Source organism: Myotis yumanensis, unplaced genomic scaffold (genome assembly GCF_028538775.1).
Source record: "Myotis yumanensis isolate MYYU_CA2020_CCGP unplaced genomic scaffold, mMyoYum1.0.hap1 SCAF_6, whole genome shotgun sequence".
Lineage (NCBI taxonomy): Eukaryota > Metazoa > Chordata > Mammalia > Chiroptera > Vespertilionidae > Myotis > Myotis yumanensis.
The window spans coordinates 30,457,200-30,484,571 of NW_027223757.1; the positions used below are offsets into that span (position 1 = coordinate 30,457,200).

Consider the following 27,372-nt stretch of genomic DNA (forward strand, 5'->3'; position numbering starts at 1 on the left):
GTACTGAGTTAAATTTGTATTATATTTGGAGAAAACAATATACTATAAATAGGGAAAAATTAAAACCTGGTGTTACCTTCAAAAGGGAATACTGCTAATGTAATAACAATACTGACTATCAGGTCCACAATTTTCTCTGGAACAGAGAATTCCACTATTCAGACATCTGAAATGTAACAGGTCAGTAGGTTTGCCTAGTCTTTTAGTTGTGAGTTTTATTTATGACTTTGTGAGGCCTGCAGTTTTTATATGCTCCACAAAACATATGGAAGGGAAATCTGGACATACACAACAAATCATAGGAAGAATCTACAAGCCAAGGAATGCCAAAGATTGCCAGCCAACCACTGGAAAGTAGGTGAAAGGCCTGGGCAGATTCTCTCTCCCATCCCTCAGAAGAATCAATCCTGTTGATACTGTGACCTTGCTTCCAAAACGGTGAAACAATAAATTTCTGTTGCTTAAGCAGCCAGATGGTGGTGCTTTCTTACAGCTGCCCTAGCAAACTAATACATGCAGTATGCCCCAGAGTGTATATAGGATGGTTCATTAGGAGCTTATTCTATCAAACCAAGAGTAAAACTTACTTGTCTCAAAGTAAGTTCACGGTTCTTCTATGCCTCTAGTGTTCTTATCTATAAAATAGGGATAATAATAATATCTATCTCCTAGTATTGTTGGGAAGATTAAATCAGTTGATATAGCAAAGCCCTTAGAGAAAAGCCCATGGAACGTGTATGCTGTCAATAGTTATCAGCTATTCTTGACCTTCACTCACTGAACTACATATGCCAGACTCTACGATAGGCTCTCTAGATACATCACCAGACAAAACAGATGCAAACTTGTACCTCAGTGTAGTGAGAGAATGCAGACAATAAAACAAATAAGCAAATGATGCAATATATTGGCCAGTATTAAGTTCCATGAAGGGAAATAAAGCAAAAAATGAAAAAAAGGAAGGGCTGAGGTTGTGAATGGCAATTCTTGGTAGGCGGTCTAGAATGGCATCCGTGAATAAGGTATGGGATGAGCCATGTGCATACCTGGAAAAGAGCCATCCAGGCAGAGAGCACAGCAAGCGCCAGCACCCTGAAGCAGGAGCCTGCCTGCAGTTCTCAATGAGCAAGAAGACCAGTGTGGCTGGAGCAGAGTGAGGCAGAGGGTAGCAGGAGATGAGTCAGAGACCTAACAGAGGACCAGGTTGTGCAGGTCCTTGAAGGGCTTTGGCTGTCACCCTGAGTGACATGGCGGGTCACTGGAGACATTGGGCACAGGAGTGACATGATCCATGCATTTTTATAGGCTCTCCCTGGCCAGTGTGTAATAGGAGATAGGATCCTGGTAGGGGCAGGGAGACAGAAGGACAGTTGGGAGGCTATTTCTGAAGTTCAGTCTGGAGATTACTAACCAAGCTCTCACAGGATTGTTCTATGGAGTAGGTAAAACATAGACTACACATATTTTGACAGGGGAGGTAACAGATTTTCCTGTTGGAGTAAATGTGAATTCTGAAAGGAAGGAGTTAAGAATGAACATTTGGAAGCTGAGATTTGGAAACTGAACAACCGGAAGTATGGAAGTACGTGTCCATTACCTGAACTGGGGAAGACTTTGGGAGAAATGGGTTAGGGAAGGAAAGAACAAAGTATTGTTACGGTTGTTCCACCTCTCTGCCTTCTTATCTTGCCATTATGATTGTTTTAATGAGAGGTAGCTTCATCAGTCCTTTCCTCTTTCTTCTTAGTTCCATCTCCTCTCAGCTTTCTTTCTTTTTTCCTAGCAGATAATAAATCAATGCACAGCACACCCTCCTATTCAGTCAGCTCATTACATCGAGCTGTCCTTTTCTACTGCAGTGAATATTTAGCACAACCTTCTGTTCTGGGAACATAACCTTGACTCTCTCTACCCCTCTGTGTCTACAGTCACACCTTCCTTCTTATAGTATCTTTATAAAAGAAAATGCCTGTTTCTTCTTCTTTTGAAAATTTCATTTTTCTTTGCTTTTTTTCATTTTAGCCATGTTTCTTCCACTTACTCTGATTTCATTAATCCTCCCACCAAGTCTTTCCCACTAACTACACTGCCTTCTCTTATACCCATGAATTCTCCAATTACTTCTCAACACCAAAATAAATCTCCTGACTGAGCTTCCCAGTTTGTCCCTTTCCTCTGACCCTTAATTGAAACTCCTTGCTGTATAAGAGTCATGTGATGTCTCTGGGTCTTGGTTTGTTCCTTTGAAAAATAAAGGAATAAACTAGATTACAAATAAGAAAACATAGTTTGTTCTTCTGGATTGCAGACAAAATTAATAACATTTTTACAAAAAATCCTGCACACAGAGGTCATTTTTAATGCTTTTATTTAGCAAAAGTTCCAGGTTATTTTGAAATACATTAGACATCTATCCATTGAAGACAAGAGAGAGGTTATTCCAAAATATTATTTAATAGCCCTAAAATAATTTTGCCTATCAGAGCAAAAAAATCCACCCAAAAAGGTTTTTCTGTAATGGGAATTACATCACTTGACTTCTTAGACATCTCTCTCTCTCTCTCTCACACACACACACACACACACACACACACACTCTAACACACACATACATAATTAGTTAGAAATATTTCATTTTTAAGGTTAAATTTCATACAACACATTATTAGTATAAAGGGGTTACTTTAATACAATAGCTATCTCTAGTTCCTTTTAACAAGGGAGCTGGACTTCATATTACTCAATCTTGGTTTATAAATCCAACTATAAAATTGAGGGAGAAATGTGTCTTGTCTAGCCCTCTCTGCCCAAATCAAATGCCATCTCCCCTGAGTCCAATAGTCATAAGACATCTTTCTCTCCTCTGAACTCCACTGGGGCTCACCTTATATCCTTCTTACACCCCATACTTCCTAAATCAGACTCTCTCGTGTCTGTCAATAAATATTTATGAAAGGAAAGAGGAGCGGAAAAGTAAATAAGCATCAGAGTTTAATAGGAAAAGTATGGGCTTTGAGTCAGACAAACCTAGCTTTGCATCTCATTTCATCTATTTGATGACCATGTATCCTACACAGTTGATTTAGCCTCTCAGGGCCTTAGTTTCCTGGTCTCCATAATGGAGATAACAAAGCCTCTCTCATAGGGTACTAGGAAGATAAAAAGTGTTAAGATGGTTAAACAGCTAGCACATAAGAGGCACCCAACAAAAGTTACATCCCCTCTCCCTGTTCTAGCATGGCATTCACAGTTCAATCCTGCATCATAGTTGATTGGACACAGGGCTGCTCCCAGGCTATGAGCTTTGGAAGGCAAAGTCTTGTTCATTTTGTGTTTCCTGTAGAGTCTAGGGTAAGGTAGTGAGTTGCAAATTCTGGAGGTGCAGTAACTGCACACTGTATTCAATTGAGTGTGGACCAGGATCGTTCCCAAGTTGGGGGACAATGATATATGGATTTGGGCTCTTTGGGCATTTCAGATAATACAGGGTGGGGCAAAAGTAGGCTTACAGTTATTCATATGGAAAATAATACAATAATTAATAAATAATAACATAAGAATAAACTGTTTCATGTACTAGGTTTGCCCCACCCTGTATAGTTCCTCTTGTGAGCTACAGCTCAGGCCACTTTGAGACAGCCCACCATGTTTTAAAATAGGTTGTTCAAAATGTAAGTACTCTCCTAAATTCTTTGGCAACTGATCAGAATGCTGTTCCATTTCTCATGGTAGAAACTGCTGCAGAAAATCAACCTTACTCTGAGATAGAGAAGCTGAATTCACTATAGGTTGCTGGCAAAACAAGTTGTGTTGAAAAAGCAGAGTCGAATACACTCCAGTTCATCCCTGAATAGCCAGAAAACCTTGGGCAAGCTATCTATGTTCACTGAGCCTCAATCAAATAGAGACATTATAACTCTACTTTGAGTATTACCCAGGGTTGTGGGTAGATAAGGATGGTGATGCCCTGGAACAGAACAGACTTTGAAGCAGGATGCAAAACGACGACTAGAAAGCCATCAATTTTGGTCACATTGAGCTCTTACTTTGTCACAGTCCAGGCTTCTACCCTTATATCCTTCTTTGGCAATTCACCAGCTCTCATTTTATAATCTCAGTATGAAAGTGTGTGTGTGTGTGTGTGTGTGTGTGTGCACATACACATACAAGTGATGAAATCTACATAACATCCTATCTTTCATCTGAATGTCACGTTACAAGGCAGCAAGTGTCGTCATGATTTCATAATACAACAGATGCAGTGTCTATCATGCAAAGGGCTGGTCCGCTTGCCGGCAGCAGGAACTGCACGCCTTCCCTTTCTATCTGACGCTAGAACAACACTGCACCGCCCAGCCGCTTGTAGCTTTTCTCATGTGTCAGTCACAGCTTCCTTTGTAAAATATTTCAAAGGCGATACAGCTCAACCAAAGCGTAACAGAAAGTCAGCCCCAGACTAAAGGAGGCGGGTTGGGGGAGAAGCCAGCGATCTGTCTCTTCAGGTGGAATCTTTGTTCCTAGGTCATTGTACTACTGTCACCCCAGCTTCCAAAGGAAATCAGGGCGGCGGGGGGGGGGGATGGGCCACCTACACACTGCATATAGAAGAACGCACCTTCCCAAATTTCTGAAAAAAATCTTCTTGTGCCCGGGCCAATGCGTCTTCATCAATGTAGACCGCTGGCCTTTTGGCCACAAGGAAGTACTGCACTTTCCTCAGCTTCCAGCCCAACACGTAGTGGAGCCAGCCGCACACGGCCGCCGTGGACCGGCCGACCCCCGCGTTGCAGTGAACGTACACGGTGTGTCCATTCTCCAGCAGGGCGTGCAGGAGACAGACCGCCTGGGGCAGCATCTGTACCCGGCCTGGGGTGGAGAAAGTACAGCACAGACATGTAAATAATGAAACCCCAACAGCGCCGTCAATAACTCGTCCGCACCCCGTGAAGTCACAGCGCCCTGCCCGATGAGGCAGGGGTAACACAGCCTGCTTCATTCCTTTCTTTGAAGGAAAAGGTAAGACACTATCAAATCCTGCTAATAATGGAGTGGAGGGGCCCTGCAGAGGCAAGGGGCAGCTCTGTCACTTGATTTGGCTGCTCCTTTGAGAGACTTCTGCGTCCGCACCTATTTCCCCTAAAGAAAGGTTCACCGTTGCCTGTGTCAGAAGAGCGGTTTTTACATCTTCTGTTAGCATAGATCCAGCAGAGGTTTAGAGTATTTCAAAGAGGACCTGACAGGTCCTGTCACCTCAATTTCCTTTCATCCAAAAGGATCTTCCAGGTAAATGTAAAACAGAATTAGTCCATCCCGATTAAAGAAGTCAACCTTACTCATTCAACATGTGCTAGTTTCCATTTGTCCAATGATATGACTAACTTATTAATTGATACACGTGGGATATTGGATAAATTGTTCATTTATTCTCTCATGGTGCAGTGTGCATTAAAACTAATTCAGTTTTTCCTTTCCTGGGCAATTATGATTATAGTTATTGCAGCTTCATGACTACCTTTTCGATTACAAGATGATTTAGATGTCTTCTTTGCCATGGAGAGAGGATATGTATGCTCTGCCGAGGCCTGTTCTAAGAGATCCCCCTAAAATCACCACATTCCTGGATGCTGCAGTTTCTTCTGCTTACAGGTTCTCAGTGAAAGATATTTCATGGATTTGGAGGACGGGTGGAAGAAGGTCAGTGGAAATTACTTCAAAAATGGATGAAAGAGGGAAATCCAGAGTCCATGGAAATACAACTTCATACCTATGATTTGACCTCTCCAGTTACTCTCTGTCCTCAACCACAGAGACACAGCGTGTGGTGTCCTCTGAGAGCCACAGTCTCACACAGCCAGCCCACTGGAGGACCGGAGAGGTGGGAAATGATTTTCCTGCAGATTTCACCGGGGCCCAGAAGTCTCCCAGGAGAGCCACTCAGACTTCCCTCCTTAGCTACACCCTTAAAATGCAAGTCTTGACTGTAGTCAGGCATCAGCACCTGAGAAGGGCAGACATTACCAAAGACCTGGTCATGGCCTGAAGGCCCCTCAGTTACCACTCTATCCAGGGGGCCTACCTTAGCTTCCAGCTGGGAGACAGGAGCAGAAAATATACATGAAACCAGGACAATATCTAATTTTGCTGCTGGTGCTCTGCTAACCCCTCTTACTATGGGGATCGAAAGAGCAGTTTGGAGATGTTTTAACTGGAATTCCTTTAGGCAGGGTATACTCTGCAATTCCGGGGGGGGCCCCGTCTCTCTTCGTGCTGGCTACCTGGTCCCTGAGGGCATCTAAATTGGAGACACGCCAGCTCCTACACGTCTTGGGATTTCTCTGAGTCCAAACTGAGCCATAGCTTTGATTGATGTACAGCTCTGTGCTCTGCTCTGAGGTTAGACCTGGGTGGGCCTGCCATGCAGTCAGTTGTTTACGGCTCTCTCCCAGAGGCAGATGAGGAAAGGACAGTAGCTTAAGACCAGAGGCTTGGGCATCTGGCTGGCTGGGTTTGAGTGGCCATGACGGAATGATCTTTTTAAACCTTTGTGCCTCAGTTTTTTCAGATATAACAGGATAATAATAGTCCCAAGCTCATTGTTGCTAAGAGGTGGTTGTAAAGGAGCTACTGCCTATTCAGTGCTTAGAACAGCACATGGCGGGAGAAAGGTAGAAAGAGCTGCCATCTAACAGCTCCTGCTGGCCCCCATGCTGTCAATCTATCAAACTCCCAGTCTGTCCCTGCACCCCACCCGCCTGGTCATGCTCTGCCTACACCCCTGTGTGAGAGCCAGTCTGGCCTGGGGTTGAGTATCTCTGCTACCAACCCTATAGGGGCCAGCTCTGCCCAATGCACCCACATTGCTCTTCTTGAAGACCATTCTAGGGAGCCTTAGCTAAAATGTAACCCATCAAGGAATAAAAGCTCACGTAACAAACCCAATGTCAACCAGAGCCCTGATTTTTATGTTTTGTGTATTTTGGCTCCATGTAGAATTTAATTTGGTAAAAAGTTTTCATTCCCCAAAACAATTATACCTAAAGGCAAGACAGAAATGCAGATTTTTAAAATGTAAAATAGTCAACATTTTAAATGTTGGCAACTAAGGTGAAACATTCTTTTGGAACTCACAGTAGGCCTTGGCTCTCAGTAGATGCTCAAAAGGTCTTAGGTAAGTACATGAATTAAAACAAAATAAAACAAAACCCAGTAACACCAACTTGATCTGACACTCTAATCTAACTTCAGGCCGCACCTCTTCCAGGTTAATCCAACTCTGAAATGACCAAAAGCTTCCCGAAATCATGCAATGACAAGCAAAGGTGGTGAGAAGGGGGACAAGGGTATGTTGGGGAAGACTGAGGCATTAGGGCCTGAAATAAGTGGGGGGCCCTAATGATATCCAAGGTTTACCTAAGGCTGGCCCTGAAAGAATCACTCCTGGCACAAACTTTCAGCCTTTCCAACACATGCACACACACACAATCTTTCCTTTCTCAATACAGGGGCAGACTGATGGCTGAATATATTATTGTTATTATTTTACTATATTTTCTTTTCCACCTTTGCAATGTAATATAGATAAGAATCATATTGTCTGTAACATCCTTTGGTACAAACTTAAGGACTTGGGACTAATACACCCCAACTTGGTGACTTTTCAAAGCACATTCATCTCCATCATCTTATTCTACTGTTATAATCCTGTAAAGTAGAAATTATCATCCCCACTTTCCAAATGCAGGAACTAGTCTGCCCCATATCACACAGCCATGCTGGGTGACGAGGCTCGAGCCAGGGCCTGTGGCTCCAAGGTCAGGGTCGTTGCCTCATGGCAGAGCTGAATGCCATGTGTTGAGTCAGAGGCCAGAACTCAGACTGTGACAACGGGTAGCTGAGGACTCGGCAGCACACTAACTCGTGTGGGAGTCCAGGCAGACCATTTGTTATCCAAGCACTGCCCTGACAGAGGGCAGAACACAAGCAGTTTTCCTGTGAAGGAAAACTGAATCTTAAGAGCACACTTGTTTTTTCTTGGTGGACGCTAGATTTGGGAGCTTTCTGTTTTTTTAGGTGAAAAACACAAATCAACTTATTTTTAAAAAAAAAGAGAGAGAGAGAGAGAGAGAGAGCAAACCTAACCAATCCATTTGTATATGACAAAATGTACAAGATAAGGATCGATGGCACAATTGATTGGAACAGGTCGGTCCTAACAAACTGTCTTCTTTCTCAGGCGTTCGCTGACAGCATGACCAGTATGTGGCTCAAAACGTTTTCAGATGGATTTTTCTCTAAAGTTCTAGAAATATTCAGCAGAATTAATCTATATGTTTACTGTGCTAATACTTTGAGCCACGGACATGGAACTTTTGGTCAAAAATTCCTCAGGGACTCCAAAATGGTCATTAACCCTTCCATGATTCCCCAGGTTATGCTGAACCAAAAAAAAAAAAAAAAAGAACTCTATGTAACCTTGGGGTTTAGCCTTTTTCAAGGGGGAGCTTTCATTTGCTGTCACTTCATGTAGTCCGTGTGGAAGGTGTTCCACGGCTGTGACTGGGACCCCCAGTCACAGGGGAATGATCTTAGCTGTCTCTGTTTCCCAGCAGCACCCATGTTACATCACAATTCTCTCTTTACAAAGGCAGACCCCCAAAAGGTTTAAATACAAATACAGTTGATCTTAGGGAAGAGCATGCAAATCCCCGATCCGTCAGCAGGGACTTCAGGTAATCAGAGCATGGGATGGCTTCATAAAGAGCCAATGGGATGCGTGTATATCGTCTAGTTTACCTTCTTTTCCACCTTTGCAATGTAATATAGATAAGGTTCATATTATCTATAACATCCTTTGGTACAAACGTAAGGACTTGGGACTAAGTTGAAGCTTATTTCAACTTCTCTGAGCCTCATCACACATAATATCCCAATGGGATAACAATGCTATAAAACCAGAATCAAAGAAGCGAAAATCCAAACGCTCTCTGGAAGCTATTGGCACTCTAACAATTTCTTCTGTTTTGAAACCGGAGAAACAAGCTGGACAGGACAAATATGACCTAGATTCAACCAGTGCTCTTCTGTGCAAATGAGGGGTTTTTTCCTCCCTTGGAAAAAATACAAAGCTTACGTGGCTAACTTAAGCTTCTTTGGATCAGCGTTACCAAGAGCAGTAACCAAACTACCCCCTCCTTAAGGAACAAAAATTATACCTCATCCCCAGAGATAGCTCAGGTCACACTGGGACCCACAAAGGGATCCAGCTCAGCCAGCAGGACCACCTGAGATTCATAAAGAGCCAATGTGGCCACATGCCAGGAAACCCAATTCGCAAGGTCTTCTGTCCCCACCCACATCTTGACTCTGGGAAGATTTAGCTACTTCCCTGGCAACCCATGACTCTGCCTAATTCCACCTAAAGATGCAAATGACAGATTGAGAGTGTGGCGGTCTGCAGAATGTGTGCGAAGAGTTCATGTGGGCATGTATGGTGTCTGGAGCAATGTTCTGAGTCAGACCGTTCTGAAATCCAGCTGTGTCTCTGTTCTTTACCTTGGCCGGGTTATTTAGTTTTTTGTACCTCAGTCTTCTCCTCTGCAAAATGGAGATAACTAATTGTCCCAACTCTGGTTATGAGAATTAAATGAGTTAATGCATGCAATTGCTTAGAAGAGTGTTTGATACATATGGACTTTGGGGGGAAGAGGACTGATAATAGAAACGTTTCCTCCCTAGGCATCAGGATCTTTCTTCTTTCCCCAGAATAGTGTTGACCAAACTCCCTTAGCCTGTGCCATTTTCACAGCCCTCTGCTGCCCCCTGCTGACATCTAGTTCATGTTACTAGTGTAACTCGGTTCTCTTGGCTTCAAATATCTCCATTCCTTTTCTACAAGAACACTCTTCTCCCACCAGGCTGAAATATAGACCATTCCTCTAAAATCCCATACCTCTGTACCTTTGCCTATGCTTTCTTCCACCTGAAATGACAAGTCACTCATGTCACCTGCCTGCCTGTTCTTCACACCATAACTCTCCTGGAGCACATCACTCATGCCTCTCATCACATTCCTTCTGCACTGTAGTCTTGAACATGTCTTCTTGCTCCTTACCATTACATCAAAACTACGTCTGCTTCCCCAGCAGCACCCATGTCACATCATAATTGTCTCTTCACAAAGACAGGCTCAGCCAGTACTTGCGCAATAAATGCAGCCTCATGATCACAACCCTCCCCTGAACTTCGTATCCTTCTCATTCTCTCTCACTTTAATATTGCAGTTACCGCCTAACTGGTGTCCCGGATTCACTCTGGGCCCACCCAATCCATTCTCTACTTTGCAATCGAAGTGCACTTCTAGAGGAAAAGAAATGATTACTTGGGCAACTCCCAGCCAGTTCTTTGCACTGCTTCTCACCACTTTAGGGAAAAGTCTGAAGTCCTCATTATGCCCAAATCTCACAAGACTCACTTCCCTCACACTCTGATCTGCAGCCCACGAGCCTATTTTCAGTTCCTACAACCCTCTATGCTCTTCTGCAACAGGGATTCTTCGACAGCTGCTCCCTCTGCCTGGGAGCCTCACCGCTGACCCCAGCCCTCTCTTCAGATCTTAGTTCAAACACTGCTTCCCCGGATCCTTCCCTGACTGCCCTTCCTGAGTCTGACTGTCTGTGCATACTCTCATAGCTATATCCATGTATCTTCCTAACAACAACAACAAAAAAACACATCCGTTTTAATTTCTATTTGTAGTCATTTAATAGGATTATAAGCCCTATGAGGGCAGGAGTTGTCCTGCCTCTCTTTGCTGTTGTATTCTCAGTCACCAGTACCACATACACAGTAGATATGCAATAAATACATGTTTAATGAATAAACAAATCAAAGACCCATGCTAAACAGAATATCAACCAAGTTACCAAAAAATACATATTAAATGTTAAACCTAAACCCTTTTCTTTATTCCATTTCTATTATTCATATTTAGGTCACTCAATTATAGACAGAAAGGTAGGCTGGCAGATGGATAGATGATAGATTGATAGATTGATAGATAGATAGATAGATAGATAGATAGATAGACAGGCAAGGGCTTCTCTGAAACAAATTTCACAAGGAGCCAACATGATTCTGATGCTTACCTTCAGTGCTCATATCTGGAGTTGGCATCCAGATGTAGACCAAGCCTTCTTCCTTGTATAGCTTAATCATAGTGTCTGGAGTCATGGGTTCTGGGTAGCGATTACAGCCTGAGGAATTCTGTACAATATCCCATTCAGTCTGGAAATTCATTACAGCTGTAATCCCCAATTCATGCTTCAGTTTGATGGTTACGTGTTCCACTTGGCGAGGGCAGCTACCCAGCCAGATATTTGGTAGAATTCTAATGAGAACATACAGAGTCAACTATTACTATTGTGGCTATGGTTTGAGATTTGAGAAATACTCATGCAGGAAACATGTAGTATTAAAGTGCAATTTTATTCACCTCAGGATACAGGTCAAGAATATATCTCGTTCCCCCTTCTTATTTTCACTTTTTCTGTGTAGTCCAATCATGTAGACAGAATAAGACTATATAACGCATTAGTATCTTAAATCACATCCATGAGTCAGATAAAAATTTGTGTTTAAAGGGAGTCACGATTAACCATTTATACTCCACCCAAAACGGGTTGTGGGTGTTTAGAGCTAATTTGTATCTCTTCCAGTTTAATTGTTGTTGGCTTATTGAGGACAAATCAAGAAAATCTGCACTCTATTTTCTGAGATAAAAAGAAGGAATCTTCTAGAATCTAGATGTACCATTTGGTAGAATTGATTATCTCTTTTTCTCTCCTTATACTTGTTCTTTTTTTTTTTTTAGTATACTAAGTAATGATAACAATAAAGGCAGATAGATGTTAACGACAACACTAGTGAATGCACAATAAATGTAAGTGGACTTTATGTCTAGCTATTGTAATTTACTAGTACTTATTTTAGTAATTTCTTTCGTATTGCAATGGCTATTCAGATAATTTTTCATTGCTCTGTGTATCCCTCATTTAAATTCTGCAGAGAGTAGAATATTCATCCTCTATTTTTTATGAAATCCAGCTTGTTTTTTGCCTTTTAGCTGTTGTTGTCATTGTAGATGTTAAGGTAACAAGCCAACTGACTAATCTCAAATGTGGCTATTCTCATTCCATCCTCAATGAAATATCCTACAAGATCTAGCATTGTTTTTTTAAATCTTGCATCCTACTTACCCTCCAGGAGAGAATAAACCAATTTTTTATTGTTGCTTGGGTTCTAAGTCTAGTGGGTTATTAGGAATTTCCTTATGGATTATTGTGGAAAAATAAAGGGGATACAATTTTAAAAAGAGAAAAAGTGAGAAACCCAGGAAAGACTTCATGGTACTGTGAAGAGGGGAATAGGACCCAAAGGCTTTTCCACTTTAAATCCTGACTGTAAACAATTCTCAGATATCCCATGGGGCCCAATGGGCTGAGAGAAAGAGCATCAACAGACGCCCTTTTAGCATGCCCCAGAGCTGTGCCTGGCCAGGACATTGCTCTCTCAAATTGTTCGTCTTTGCAGGGATGGAAACTTCATAACCCCTGGGTCACTGCCCCTTCCCTCTGGCTGATGAGAGAGAATAGAAATCTACCTCTATCTATATGTTCCATATTCCCTTCCATTATCCTTTAAAAATTCCTCCTCCAATAACCAGCTGGATGCCTAGTAGCTAGCAGTGCTAGGCTGCCATCCTTACACTTTGGGGTTTAACCTAGGATACTAAAGTACCCTAAGCTGAAAAAGAGGGGAGTGGACACTTCAGTTATATAATCAAGAATTATAGCCTTTTGAACAACAATGGATTTTTGTTGGCAAAATCTTGAAGTGCACTGGTAAAATATTAAAACATAAATTCATGATAAGCAAGCTGAATTCCAAACGTTACCCCGAGTTCACTTGAATATTTTGTCATTAGAGTGGGTAGTACTTAGTATTTAGCTAGTAAATAAATTCCAAATAAAATGGCTAGCATGCAAGATTTGCATAAAGACCAAAAAATAATTCATAGAGATATACAACAGGTAAATAGGGACATTTGAGCCCACAAAAATAAGAAATCAGAATCCCAAACCAGAGTCAGTGCATAGAATCATGTTGTGTTGCTTAGAAAGGTATTATCCTATCATTTCATTCAGCCATGCTCTACAAGTATATTTAAACTAACTGGGAACCTTGGGAAATTCAGAATAAGTCAAAGGTAAACAGATTCAAACTCGGTACTTTAACATACATATTTCCCACATGCATTTTCTAATGGAAATAAGCCCTTGAAATACACACTCACACATTCTCACACACACATATAAACACCAGTTTCTGTATCAGATTATTTCCAGCTGTTTTAGAACATAATTAATTCTTCCCCTAGAAATGCCAAAAGTCAGAGTCTTATTTAAAAAACGAATATAAAACAATTCCTGATTTTTTAAGCAAGATGTTCTGGACCTAGGAGATAGATAACTAAAGATAAATTCTAAAAACAAGCACTGAATTGAAGGATAGAGAAAGATATAAAGTAAATTTACTAAACCATTATATGAGACATTTAGACAAAATACTGGGCTTGTTAAAAACACACAAATCAATGGAGGCTGCTTAATCAGACAGCTAAAGTGCAGTTTGTTGGCTCTAACAGTAGGTGATATATTTCTAGTTTATGATAAACTGAAAGTAATAAGATGCATGATTTGCTTTCTAAATAGTAATTAAAATCTTACTTATCCATTCAAAAGAGAATAATTTGATGCCATCAAAAGTGAAGTTTTACACATTCCATCTTAGTTTTAATTTTCTTTTGGTGTCCATTATACTTTAAACAATTTTTTAAATCAGGAATTTTTTAAAAGGTGAAAAGAAACTTGTTGAAGTATGGAATTTAGGGAATAAAAATTTTGTATAAAGGTAGTTTTAATGCAAGACATACCAAACTTCAAAGATATAAAAATGGAACAAAATATATAGCTTATATTGTCAATTATACTGTAAAACTTCCAGTGGATTATTTTATGAGTAACTTACTATTAATATTGAGTTTTTATCAAAGCTTTCTGTCAACTTCACTATAGATTATTCGGAAAAGTCAAAGGGAGTCCATGGTACCAAATGGGTATTGACACTCAGCCAGCCCAGGCTCCCAAACCTGGTGCTTTTATAAAAACTGCTATTACCAGGCTCTACCCCAAAAGTACTCAAGAAATGGCTCTGGAGTGAGGTCTAAAACTCTGTGGATTATTTTCCCTTAGAAATTAGCCAGAGTATCTATGTTACAAGCTCAGCAGATCACAATAAATATGTAAGAGAAGCTTACATATTTGGTATATAGATCTCAATACCTTTTAGCAGAAGTACAAAATATGGAAATGAAAGGATGTGGACTTGCTCAACTCTACACACATGTATATCTAAGTTTAAGTCCTTACCTTCCTCCCAAAACAATTTCAAGACTGCAACTGATTCTTAGACAGAGTGAAGAAAGGGAACTGTCTGTTAGGAAAGAGTAGCTTTGAGAAAATATGCCCATGTGTTTAATGCGTCATTTCTTCTAAAAAAGTCAAATCAACTGCTGAGTCATGACAAATATTTAATACTAGAGGCCCATTGCACGAAGAGATTCGTGCAATAGGCCTTCCCTTCCCCTGGCTGCCAGGACCGGTTTTCCTCCAGCCCCCAGGACCCAGGCCATCGCTGCTCCGGCCGGAGCCTTCAGTCTTCACTCCATCGCTTCACGCCCACATATGCAAATTAACTGCCATCTTTGTTGGGTTAATTTGCATACTCTCCTGATTGGCTGGTAAGCGTAGTGGAGGGATGGTCAATTTACATGTTTGTCTATTATCCAGTAAGATAGTTATATCCATTAAGAATGTACTTTTGTAGAAAAAAAACTATTTAACCTGGGTTTTGACTATTGCCACTCTGATCCAACAGGATTGGACTTAAATAAAATTCTCCCTAGAAATATTACAATGCAGCTAAAGACCAGAGGAAAGAAATGCATGGCTGACATTTCTGGAACCTTCTTCAACTGCAAAACCAATTTCATTTGAGTAAACCTAAATTTGTGGTTCCAGGTAGTCAGATCACAGTACTACCCCGTTTGCTCCACCTGTCAGGCTAGGGCCAGTGGTACAATGGCTACTGAAGCATATGAATCCAAGCCAGCTTGCTACAGCTCAGCTGTCAGTCGAAGGAGGCCTAGCTGGCAATAATGAGCACATCAGGCAGAATGTGCATCCACTCACTTTGGGGAAAACAAACAAAACATGGGGTACTGGCAAGAGGAGCATGAAAAAGACAAGAGATACCAGGAAATGAGACCATTATATGGACTCCACATCACAGGCTTCATCACTAAAGGCCAGAGAAGTGGCAGAGTAACCTTTTCCTGAAGGTGAGCATTAGCATTGTTTTTGTCCACAGGGGAAAAAATTAGGAAAACCACAGGAATGATGAGATCGATGTATGGACGTAGGTTTTTGTTTATTTCTTATCACACCAAGAGACCACAATTGTTGAATTGTAGTGCCCTCTTCTTAGCCATACAAACACAGCACCATTTCAGAGATAGAAAAAGATGAATTTTGCAGAGATTCTTCACAAGACCCAGTTGAGAGTATATATATTAAAGAAAATTAGCACATTTCCTAAGTTAGATAATTGTGTTACATTTACCTTATTTAATATTTTATGGGCAATTTGATGTGAAATTAAAATGTGATCTGGCTTTTAAATAATGGGTCAGGGGAAAAACATCTATCATTCCTATAATTTAGATCTCATTAGTGAGAAAGCAGGAGAAACATTAAAAGCAATTCCCAGTGAACTCCGAGCTTCATTAGCACATAGAGCTCCTTCTGCAGAAAATGTGTCCCCTGGTGTTGTTTTAGGTAATTAATGCCAAACTTCTAACCCAAAAGGGTGCTTGTCACAGACTCCAGCGAAGGCTGGACAACTGCTCAAAGACAAATTCCAATTTAGAGAGTGATACTAATTAACTTCTTTATTTCAAAGAAAGAGTGTTATTATAGTTTGCTTATGAATCATAGACTATTGTGTATACATAGCACGTGCTCTATAATTCTACAAATATATATGACTAATGTTTGATTGTGGGGCCCAAATTGTTCTTTTATAAATGCAGTCACTTTCTTTGATTTTTTAGACATGCTATGTAGTTTATAACCACATGAAGCAAATATTTTTGACGTATGTAATTTATTTTCTATATTATAAAATGCCATATAATTAAATTAATTATAAAGGTCTTCAATGGGCTGAATTGTGTTTTCCCAAATTTTCTGTGTGGCAGTCCTAACCTCAGAATGTGACCTTATTCAGAGATCTGTCTCTCAGAGGTAATCAGGTTAAGATAAAGCCATTAGGGTAGGCTCTGATCCAATATGACTGCTGTCTTTATCAGAAGGGAAAGTTGAACACAGACATGTATAGAGAGAGAACGATGTGAAGATAAAGGAAGAAAAGGGCCATCTACAAAGCAAGAGGCTGGAACAGGTCCTTCCCTTACAGCACTCAGAACAAATCAACCCTACAGATACACTGATCTTGGACCTTTAGCCTCCAGATTTTGAGACAATAAATTTCTGTCATTTAGGCAACCCAGCTTATGGCACCTTGTTATGGCAGCCCCAGGAGATGAATACAAGGTCTAAACATTCAGACTTAAAATATGTACATTCAATAATCCAGACTCTTCAGGTATCCCCACATCAGGTATACTTGAAGTAAAGCATTTTAGCAGATAGTTTTCACCTTTCATCCTGATGTATGGAATTCTACAAATATGACTAATATTTGATTGTGGTACCCAAATTGTTCTCTTATACACAATACTACCCACTCTCCTTAACTCACGTCCTTCAATCCATCACCTGAGCACCTCCAGCCTGGCTGGACTACCTGGCTTCCTTCCTGATCTGATGTCTCAGTTCTAAAGTTCTGAGGTGTCTAGTTTTGATAAATACATTAGAATTACCTGAAATGTATAAGTGTACATTCTCTCAGACTCATAACTCCTTAAGACTCTTAGTCCCAGAGAGTTTGGCCTTCTTGTTTTGGGCATTTATTGCCCTGAAATATGGTTTATATGCCATATTGACAGATTCAAGTAGTAAATAAGGCAACTAGCACACATCACTTTCTTAAAATCAATCACAAGGTAACACAAAGATTGAGACAAATAGCTAGGATAGTAGGCCCAACTGGTTTTCTTGACACAAATGTCAACAAAACATTCCAATAAAATATCATCCTGGCATAGTAACTTTGTTTCCAATGTTTAGCATTCCTTGAAAGAGTACAGTGTCATGTTTAATATTTTTTTCTAATAATCAATTTAAAAGGATTTGTTTGAAATTAATCTCTTGCATAATGAATTGGGAACCAAAGAAGATCAAGGAACTGATAAAAATTAAACATTTGCACTTTTTGGTATTTGTTTTAAAGTCATTTTGTCTATTAAATGAACACGGAGTGATATGCCTGCTTTGTGCCAGGCACCCAACAAGCAATGGTGAGGGAGACAGTCATGGTATGCCCACATTTGAACCTACATTCTTTCAGGATGACAAGCAATAAGCAAGTAAAGACACAAAACGTATAAAATTTATGAAATTAAATTGTAATATGCTCTCAATGACATAAACAGGGAGTTAAAATAGAGAACCACAGGGGAGCTAGACTTCAGATAAAACAATCAGGAAGTTCTTCTCTGAAGGTGACATTAAAGCTGAAACCTGACTTAGGAAAATGAGGGCGAGAAGAGGGAGTTAGGCTTTAAGAACTAAGAGACACCTAGAGGCACGGAATGAGGTGAACAAGGGAGGAGTGTGGCATGAGACAGATTGAGAAAGCCATGCTAGGCCTTACTGATGTGCTAGGAAATTTGTATAATAATATAAAAACAATGAAAAACCAATGAAGGATTTTTAAGCAGAGCAGTAACATGGGCTTATTTTAGAGTTTTTAAAAGATGACTGGGTGTTAAGGGGAAGAGGGAAGACCTTTTGGATAGCGATGGTTTGGAATACAGTTACTGGTGCAGATAAAAGTGGGCTAACTCAAATGTACTTTAGGGGTGGAGCCAACAGAACTTGCACATGAATTGGATGAAAGGTTTCAGGGAAAGTAAAGATCAAAAATGACCACAAGTTTACTAATATGGTATTATAATCTACAATTTCTTAACCAGGTCTACCCTCAATGAAGCATATATATGTAGGTTTCTTTGCTATACATTTTTACAAGTTTCAGATTAACTACCATTTTATTTACTAACCATCATGCTAATGGCAGCCATATGCTTAAAGTCTTTTTTTTCTTAAAAAGATATCAAACTATTCAAACTTCCTTTTACTTTTCCACTCAGATCTTTATTTCTATAATGCAAATGTTAATAAGGTAGGGTTTTTTTTATTGATGTAAGGAATTTGTACACAGGATATGTTGCCCATCATTTAGATTTAACTCATATTGAAGAAATTTCCACTATAGACAATGGAATTAGTTTATTTATTTAATCAATTTTACCAAACAGATTTTTTTAAATGTATTCTTTTCACTTATGGGTCTTTATTTCAGCTCTAAAACAAAAATAAATTTAGGGGAAAAAATGGTTGGAAAATGAAAAAAAATCGTTATTTTCTTCTTTTTTAACAGTAATAATTCATCATTCCCAATCATTTCATTTATTGAAATACAAGGAATTCCTAGTGTGAAGGGGGATTCTATTAAATACTCTGAGCCACAATAGCTGTTTTCATTATAATTTTATTGACCAAAACATCATTTTAGATAGTCCTAAGGTTATACTCATCTAAGCCAGTGCTTCTCAAATATTAATGCACAAACAAGTCATCTGGGGATCATGTTAAGATGTGTCATTCTGTCAATCTAGGTTGGAGCTGAGATTCTGCAATTTCACAAGTTCCCCTCCAACACCAATGCTACTGGCTCTTGGAACACACTTTGAGTAGCAAGGAATACTTTTATAATGCTATTTAATCGAAATACTATTATTATAGTATTATACAAGATAGTTCAATACAATTCATAATGCTCAGGTGCCCTGAGAAGTAACTAAATAAGATCTGCTAGAGCAAACAAAAGACAACCATTTGATCTGTATTGTTGATGCTAATATTAGAGGCCTCATGTCAACCATGCAGGGATGCTTGCTATTTTTAAAAAATTCTGATTACAGAAAATTTTAAAGTCCCCTTATCCCTCTTTCTTTATTTCCCATCTGCAAGAAGCCAAATGGCTATGTTCACAAAATGACCTTCCTCAGTTCTAAAACATTCCTCTTTTTTCCTTGTTTACGGTGCTCATTGGCCTCTCGATAGGAACCTGAAATTCCCTTTAGTGTTATATTTTAAAATATGCAGTTTGAGATTTTACATAGGGATCTGAAAACTGGGAAAAATACACACAAGACTTGAAATTTATGGGACACCAAGGAATTTAAATGGTTGAGAACTCCGATGCAGTTAGTAATGCTGCATTCAGGAGTGTCAGAAATTCGATAAGGTTCCAGAAAGACACAAAATAAACACCTCCTCTCCCCTTTGAGATGTGAGTAGGGAACAAAGAGAGATGTATAACTGAAGAAAATACTGTGATATTGGGACCTACACAATCCCTGGGAAATTTTGCTCGTTTCATTCAGTCGGGAGTCAGGCCATATAGAGTGTATTTTATGATCTCCAGAGAGAAGCCAGGATAGCCAATAAACCCTTCGATGAATGTGCAAATCAAAGAGGCCTGTTTTCTTAAGTTACCACAGATCCTGCAGACCCATAGATATGGGAGAACAAGACAGGTTCAGTAAAACTTGATCTACTTATGTTCTTTCTAACTAGGAAAGGTCTTAAATAAATAGTCGGCCATGTATTCCAATACAACTCACAAAGAGAATTAAGTACCAATCATATGCAAACTATCACTGTCATGTTTAAATAGGTAAATATCAAATAACCCTAATCATCATGAGATGGCATTCAGTTATATAGTGCTCTTATATGTACTTAATTCATTCTGGCAAGACCTTCACAATACAGTTTCATTTAAGATCGTCCATTCCACTGAGCATACATAGCTTCTAGTCACTGAAGTGTTTAATTGGTACAAATTGGTCTTAAATTTTTTAAGCTAAAGATGAGAGACCAAGATGGCGGCGTAGGTAAACACCGGAGACCGCTGCCGCAAACAACCATTTCAAAAATACAACTAAAAGACGGAACGGACATCACCCAGAACCACAGGAAAGCTGGCTGAAGAGAGACTCTACAACTAGAAGGAAAGAGAACAGCAAACCGAGGCTCAGAGGCGGCGCAGTGTGGAAAATACAAAGGTACCGAGGTGCGCGCGCAAAGCGGGCTGGTGGCTGAGGGCGCGGTTGTCATTTTCGGTCGGGAGTGAGTCTCAGACTCTGGGCTCCAGATCCGGGCGAGTCTCTAGGGACCCAGACTCAAACAGGAGAAGCGGGATTATCCGGCATCAGTTGGAACCTGAGGGCAGCTTTCTCTCCGAGGTTTGCAGCGGCTGCCGGGGTTCTGAGAAGCAGAGCCTCTGGGAACGAGACTGAGAGCGGCCATAACTGCTCCCTCCGCCCGCCCTGCTGAGCCCGCCCCACCCAAACCCTGCGCACAGCCATTTGCCGATCGCCTCAGGCAAAGGCTGGATTAGCGCCTCCCCAGAAGGCAGACGTTTTCCACACAGCTGTTTCCTGCAGCCAGTCGGCCTGGTGGTCAAATCCCTCTAGTGTTAACTACAACAATTAAGGCTTGGCTAGAACAAGACTGCGCACAAAGACCACAAGGGGGTGCACCAAGAAAGCATAAAAGATGCGGAGACAAAAAAACATGACAGAAATGGAGGATATGGAGCTAAGAATCGCAATTTTGAGGGCTTGCCATAAATTTGTGCAGAACCTCACGAAAACTAATGAGACCCTCGATGCTACGATAAAGAAATTAGAAAGTAAGCATACACGGACTGAAATAAAGAATATTATACCCAATAGCAGACCAGAGGAGCACAAGAATCAAACCAAAGATTTGACAAAAAACACCCAACTGGAAAAGCAAAATGAAAAAAGAATCCGAAAGTGTGAAGATAGTGTAAGGAGCCTCTGGGACAGTTTCAAGCGTACCAACATCAGAATAATAGGGGTGCCAGAAGATGAAAGACAGCAAGATATTGAAAACCTATTTCAAGAAATAATGGCAGAAAACTTCCCCCACCTGGTGAAAGAAATGGACTTACAGGTCCAAGAATCGCAGAGAACCCCAAACAAAAGGAATCCAAAGAGGACCACACCAAGACACATCATCATTAAAATGCCAAGAGCAAAAGACAAAGAGAAAATCTTAAAAGCAGCAAGAGAAAGAGGCTCAATTACCTACAAGGGAATACCCATACGACTGTCAGCTGATTTCTCAACAGAAACTTTGCAGGCCAGAAGGGAATGGCAAGAAATATTCAAAGTGCTGAATACCAAGAACCTACAACCAAGATTACTTTATCCAGCAAAGCTATCATTCAGAACTGAAGGTCAGATAAAGAGCTTCACAGACAAGGAAAAGCTAAAGGAGTTCATCACCACTAAACCAGTATTATACGAAATACTGAAAGGTATCCTTTAAGAAGAGGAAGAAGAAAAAGGTAAAGATACAAATTGTGAACAACAAACATGCATCTATCAACAAGTGAATCTAAGAATCAAGTGAATAAATAATCTGATGTACAGAATGAACTGGTGATTATAATGAATCAGGGACATAGAAAGGGAATGGACTGACTATTTTTGGGGGGGTAAGGGGAATGGGGGATTCGGGAAGAGACTGGACAAAAATCGTGCACCTATGGATGAGGACAGTGGGTGGGGAGTGAGGGCGGAGGGTGGGGCGGGAACTGGAAGGAGGGGAGTTATGGGTGGGGGGGAAGAGGAACAAATGTAATCTGAACAATAAAAATTTAATTAAAAAAAAAAATTTTTTTTAAGCTAAAATTCCTCTTCCATGTTTCATAGCCCAGGACATTGTCATCTCCACCTTTCACTACGCAAGTGCTTAAATATTTTTAAGATTTTTCAGGAAAGTTATTCTGCATTCACCACTGGGCTTAAGTGTGTGGAGGTATGTTTGGATGTCAAACTTTTGAAACATATCAGATATCTAAATCATCTGTCCGTTAAATAATATCTATAGGCTCCTAGTAAGAGAATTCAGTCCAGTAGCCAAAGACCCAGCACCTATCAAGTCCCATCTGACACAATTTATCTTTTACAGAGACCATTTTGATGTGCACTTTCTATCTCTGTCCCAAATTCTATTACTAGGTGGTAGCGTTATCCTATGGATCACTTCCATTTCCCTGGATACTTCTAGTTTACTCTTACTGTGTTTCTGTTTCCTTCATAAGCTCGTATCCTCTGCAAGCCTTTTTAGTGTGTTTCTTAGAGTCTAAACTGTGGTCTCTCTTCAATTTATATGCTCTTATCTCACTAATACACATTGCCATCAGTAACTACCATCTACATGCAGGTTAGTTACAAATCTACTGCCTCCAGCTCAGACCTCAATGCTCTACTGGAATTCTCCACTCAACGTCCTGTAGGTGTCAACTAAACTCCTCTTCACCATCTCTACCCTTTGCTCTCCACCAAAAAACCTAATTCTCCTCCATGGTGCTTGATCTCCATAAATTGCATGCCACCCAGCCACCTAAAGCCAGGAAATGTTCCTTAGTTCTTTCCTCTTCTCCTTCCCTGCAGTCATTAACACTGTCAGTCTCCTAAATAGCTTTCAAATCTGTCCTCTTTCTCCCATTATCAGTTTCCCCTCAGACCCTCAACACTTAAGTCAATTACACCAATAGCCTCATAAGTGACCTCACAGTCTGTCTCCCTTCCACCATGTAGCTAGAGTGATATTTCTAAAACACAAAACTGATCATGTGACTCCACAACCTAAAATACAGAGGTGATTCCCATCACTTTCTTATGAAGTCTCAATTTTTTGGCCTGACCCTTGGGAATCTGATCCCTACATATATCACTAATCCAGAATCCCCATATGAACCCCACCCTCCAATTTAGGGGAGAGATTTGCAAGTCTCCTGAAGTGCCGTGCACTTTCTCTTCCCTGGCTCTTATCCTGCAGTTCTTCCTCTTGGAATGCATTCTCACTGCTCATCTATCTGATCAAGACTACTCAATCTCCCCTGATCCCCCATGACTCCTCCTTTGTGTCCCAATAACATGTACAAATGATTTATTCACTCTGGGCTCTCCCACTCTGAAATGTTGGTTTTCCTGAGCATTTCCTCCTCATTGCTGTGAGCTCCTTGAGAAGAATGTCTTATTGATCAACATACTCCCACAACTTGACATCATATCCAGCATATAGTTAGCCCTTAAAAGCAAATAGGTAATTAAATACATGAATGAGTGAGTGAGTGAATGAAGAACTATGGACTATGGCTTTTGCGAACTGTGGTGAAGATATTTTCAACTGTGTTATCCCAAGGATGTATGTGTTAAATTACTGGTTGAAATTAGCTCAAAATACCAATTTTCTCTGCAGACAAATGTGAAAGCTGTTTTCAGCCATAATATAAATCACGTAATTCAACATGTTTTCTTTTTTCGCCTTAACTGCCAGAAAATTTAAAAACAAATTTGGTGTCAATAGTAGCAATTAGACCATCTCAAGTCCCCAGTTATTTCTATCACATTCGCTCTCATAAATGGTCTATGTTAGCCTGAATTCTTCTACTACACATGGTTTCTTTTATATATTATTTTACTATAAATTATTATAATATTTACAAGTAGGTGGAGGATGGTGCCAAAACCAGGCATAACCAGTCACATAAAAGGTAGAGTCCGGTTCTGTGGGAGCCACATAGACTTGCAGCAACTTATCAGACTCCCTGAGTTTTTTGGTCAGCCCAGTTCTGCAGCTATGCATGTCAATCCAAAGGTTCCACTCACATAAAACTGATAGAATATTATAGCCGCCAGTACAATTCATCTGCAATAATAAAGTTCCACTCATGCTTGGGATGTGGTCACATTTTCATTAATTATAACCCATGGACCATAGCCATAAGTTTCATTTCATGACATGTCGTATTTTCAATGTTAGCTGTTACTGCAAGTGGACAAATTTAGCAGACAATAATAAATGTGATTCTGGAGCAGTGATTCGCAATCTTGGCTACATACTAGAATCGCTTGGAGGTATCTTTAGGAATATTCACTCAAGATCCTTCATGAAACAGAATGCTGAGACAGTGGGATGAGGCCCAGTATCATTTTTTTCCAAGCATCCGAACTGATTTAAGGTAGATTGAGGCCCCGGGATCACTGATATACAATGAGAGAGAGGTCAGAGTTGGAGATAAAGATTTGTCATCTTTCCCTTGACAGGGGACTGCCTAATAATACTGCCTCACAGTAAGGTAAAAATAATTCTACTTTTCAAAAATCAAACTGTATATTTACTCCCATTAAATGAAACTGGTTATAAAATCTGAATTTAAAGGGGAAAATTAGAGGTGATTACTCATTTTTAAAAGTATTTTCTGTCTTTATAAAGGATGAATTGAGGGATTTCTTCAAGTAGCCAGTAGTGATTTAACTGATTTGTAGACTTACCTCAGTTACTACTTAAGCTTGCAACCTTTGCAAAGTCATTGGAATCTCTCTAGACTTCACTTCTGATGTGTAAACTGAGAGAACTGGATTAAAGAAGCACTTTCTCAACCCACTGTTTCACAGACATGTCTAGATATTATGACAAGGTGGATGGTGGCTGAGGGCACAGACTCTGGAGCTGCCTAAATTTGAATCCTGGACCCACTAATCACCTTAGGCTGGGCAGATTAAATAACCTGCATATAAAATGGCACTAACAATACTACCTACCACATAGAGTTGTGAGAGTAAGTGAAATAATATATGTAAAAGCATTTAGAATATTTTCAAGCACACGGTAAGAACTATTAAAGCATTAGTTATTATTCCTATTACTAATAGTACACCCTCAAAAAAAGTCAGGGCCTTAAGTATGCTAATGTGTTGGTGAGCCTCTAACAAGGGGACACATCACATAGCATTTCAAAAATATATTTGACCAGTTAACCCTTGGTTGCAGGAGAGCACATGCTGGGGACAACTGGACTACATGATTGTTATGTCCCTTTAAACTCTAGTATGGTGCGATTCATCTCAACGTCTGAGAGACTCAGAAAACTGTGTCCCATGGGCCACGCGCAGCTTACCACCTCTTTTTGTAAATAAAGTGCTCATGAAACACTGCCATGCTCATTTGCTTAAGTTTGGTCTATACCTACCTTCCCATTATAACAAAAGGGGTGAAGAGCTGAAACAGAAAGCATGTGGCCCACAAAGCCTGAAATATATACTGTCTGACTTTTACAGAACAAGTCTTCCAATCCCTGCTTTAGATGTGTAGAGTATTGGGAAGCCTATAGCTCCTCCCCATAGTAACTTGATCATCAAGACAAATTTTATTTTATGAGTGAGCATGTCTATTCCATCGAGCCAGTTGGCTGGAGGAAGAAAGGAAGCAGTCATCTGCGTGGGATGCGAAGACAGAGTAGCAACGATGGTGGAAGGGTCTAAATGATGTGGGCTGGAAAGGATGAACAGTTAGCATCGCAGAGGAAGAGCTGCTGATGGGGAAGAAACAGAAAGCAATTGGAAAAACAGAAAGTGACCTGAAGGCTTTGACCCTCCTTAAAGGAGCTGATGTAGGATGGGCCCTTTCACCAATCCCCTCCTTAAAAGTCTACACACCCCCACAAAATATGAGATTGCCTTTATAATTACTAATATTAATAAAATACAAACTACAAAAGTTGTTTTGTTATGCTATTTGATTCTTACAGGATGGGTAGTATTACCCTAATTTTATAGATGAATTAACCAAAGCAGATTTTAAACAACTTCCCATATCTAATCAATGGTTAACTTGAGTCAAAACCTAGTCAAACTTGGATTTTCCATTGTGCCTTTATTGAAGTTTTCCAGTTCTAGAACTTCTCTTAAATGCAGAGGAATGGGACATGAAATTCTGACAGGATTTCTTATGCACTGTGCAAGATCATTACCATTGAGCAAAGCCTTACTATTTCTACCTTACTAATAATCTAATGCTGTCTGAAAGTTTAGCTCTTGGGTAAGGGGGAGCGGGAGGAGGATGGACAGGCAAGGTGATGTAAGGAATCTTGCCTGCATCCTGCACAGATAGCAACACTGACTGAATGTATCTTACCAAGAAGAAGAAAAAAGAGGATTCATTCAATATGAATAGAAACACAGGAAGCTGTTGAAGAATAGACAAAAATGCAGTTCCAAATGGCAGCTGCAAACCTTATCTCTTATATTCCATTGCTACAAAGACCAGTGTAGTCAGCTTTTCTTAGCCAAATGTGAAGTAGAAGAAATATAATTTAGTGTTTAGAAAATATGCCTAATTTACCACCAAAGCGATACAATTTGTCCTGAAGTAAGGAATTCTACATCAGCTTTTTAAAATGATGGTGATTAAGTAGATTACAATATACATCCAATGTTCTTTTCTTTTCATTATTTGTGGCACCCTGATGAAAAGTAATCATGCTTTGGCGAATTTTCCTCTTAGATGTAATTTGGACCACTTATCTGAGATTCTCAGAAGGGAGCTGACATGACAACTAAAAGAGAACACCTGTTTCTATCAATGTAAAGGCAGCCTTCCTCTGCCACTGCTGAGCAATGCACAGCATTTCCACAACCCGAAATATTGAGGGATATATTAGAGAACTGCCTTTTCCACCCAGCCAACAGAATTAGGAATTAAATGGTATATTTTTATATTTACACAAGGGAAGAAGAAAGGCCATGAATATAAAATAACCAAAAGAGAAGAGGGAGGATTGTAGTGAGTCCTCAACTATGCTGATGTTCACCCTATTGCCCAACACACTCAGCTTCTCAGATGCATTTTTTTTAATCTCTTAATTTGGGATTCTGTTACTTTACTAAATAGATGAAAGGGGATCTGCAGAAAATGTTGTGTATGTTTTATAGTTTCCCACACACTCTGTGTGCATGAAATTCTATCCATCTGCTTCTCACTGATATTAAAAGTAGTTGGCTGATATGACACTTATGGCTCACAAAAGGAGGATGGGGGTCCCATAGCTTTATTGAAACACTAAATAATTCCATTTTCTGACTTTAGGACCCATGAAGCTTCAAACATTCTTGTAAGAGGC

General features: G+C 40.1%; 1 protein-coding gene across 2 annotated transcripts in view; it reads right to left on the reverse strand.

Moving 5' to 3' along the window:
- Window positions 1-2,385: 2,385 nt before the first annotated feature.
- The window catches only part of EPM2A (EPM2A glucan phosphatase, laforin), a 59,749-nt gene continuing 34,762 nt past the window's right edge, over window positions 2,386-27,372 (reverse strand). Inside the window, exons 3-4 of one of the 2 annotated variants that reach the window (XM_070417840.1) lie at window positions 11,145-11,386; window positions 2,386-4,866 (exon numbers count right to left, since the gene is read on the reverse strand). In XM_070417840.1, the coding sequence (XP_070273941.1) occupies window positions 4,589-4,866; window positions 11,145-11,386 (520 nt within the window). In that variant the 3' untranslated portion in view covers window positions 2,386-4,588. The remainder of the gene's footprint in view (window positions 4,867-11,144; window positions 11,387-27,372) is intronic. The other variant, XM_070417841.1, reaches the window with a different exon arrangement.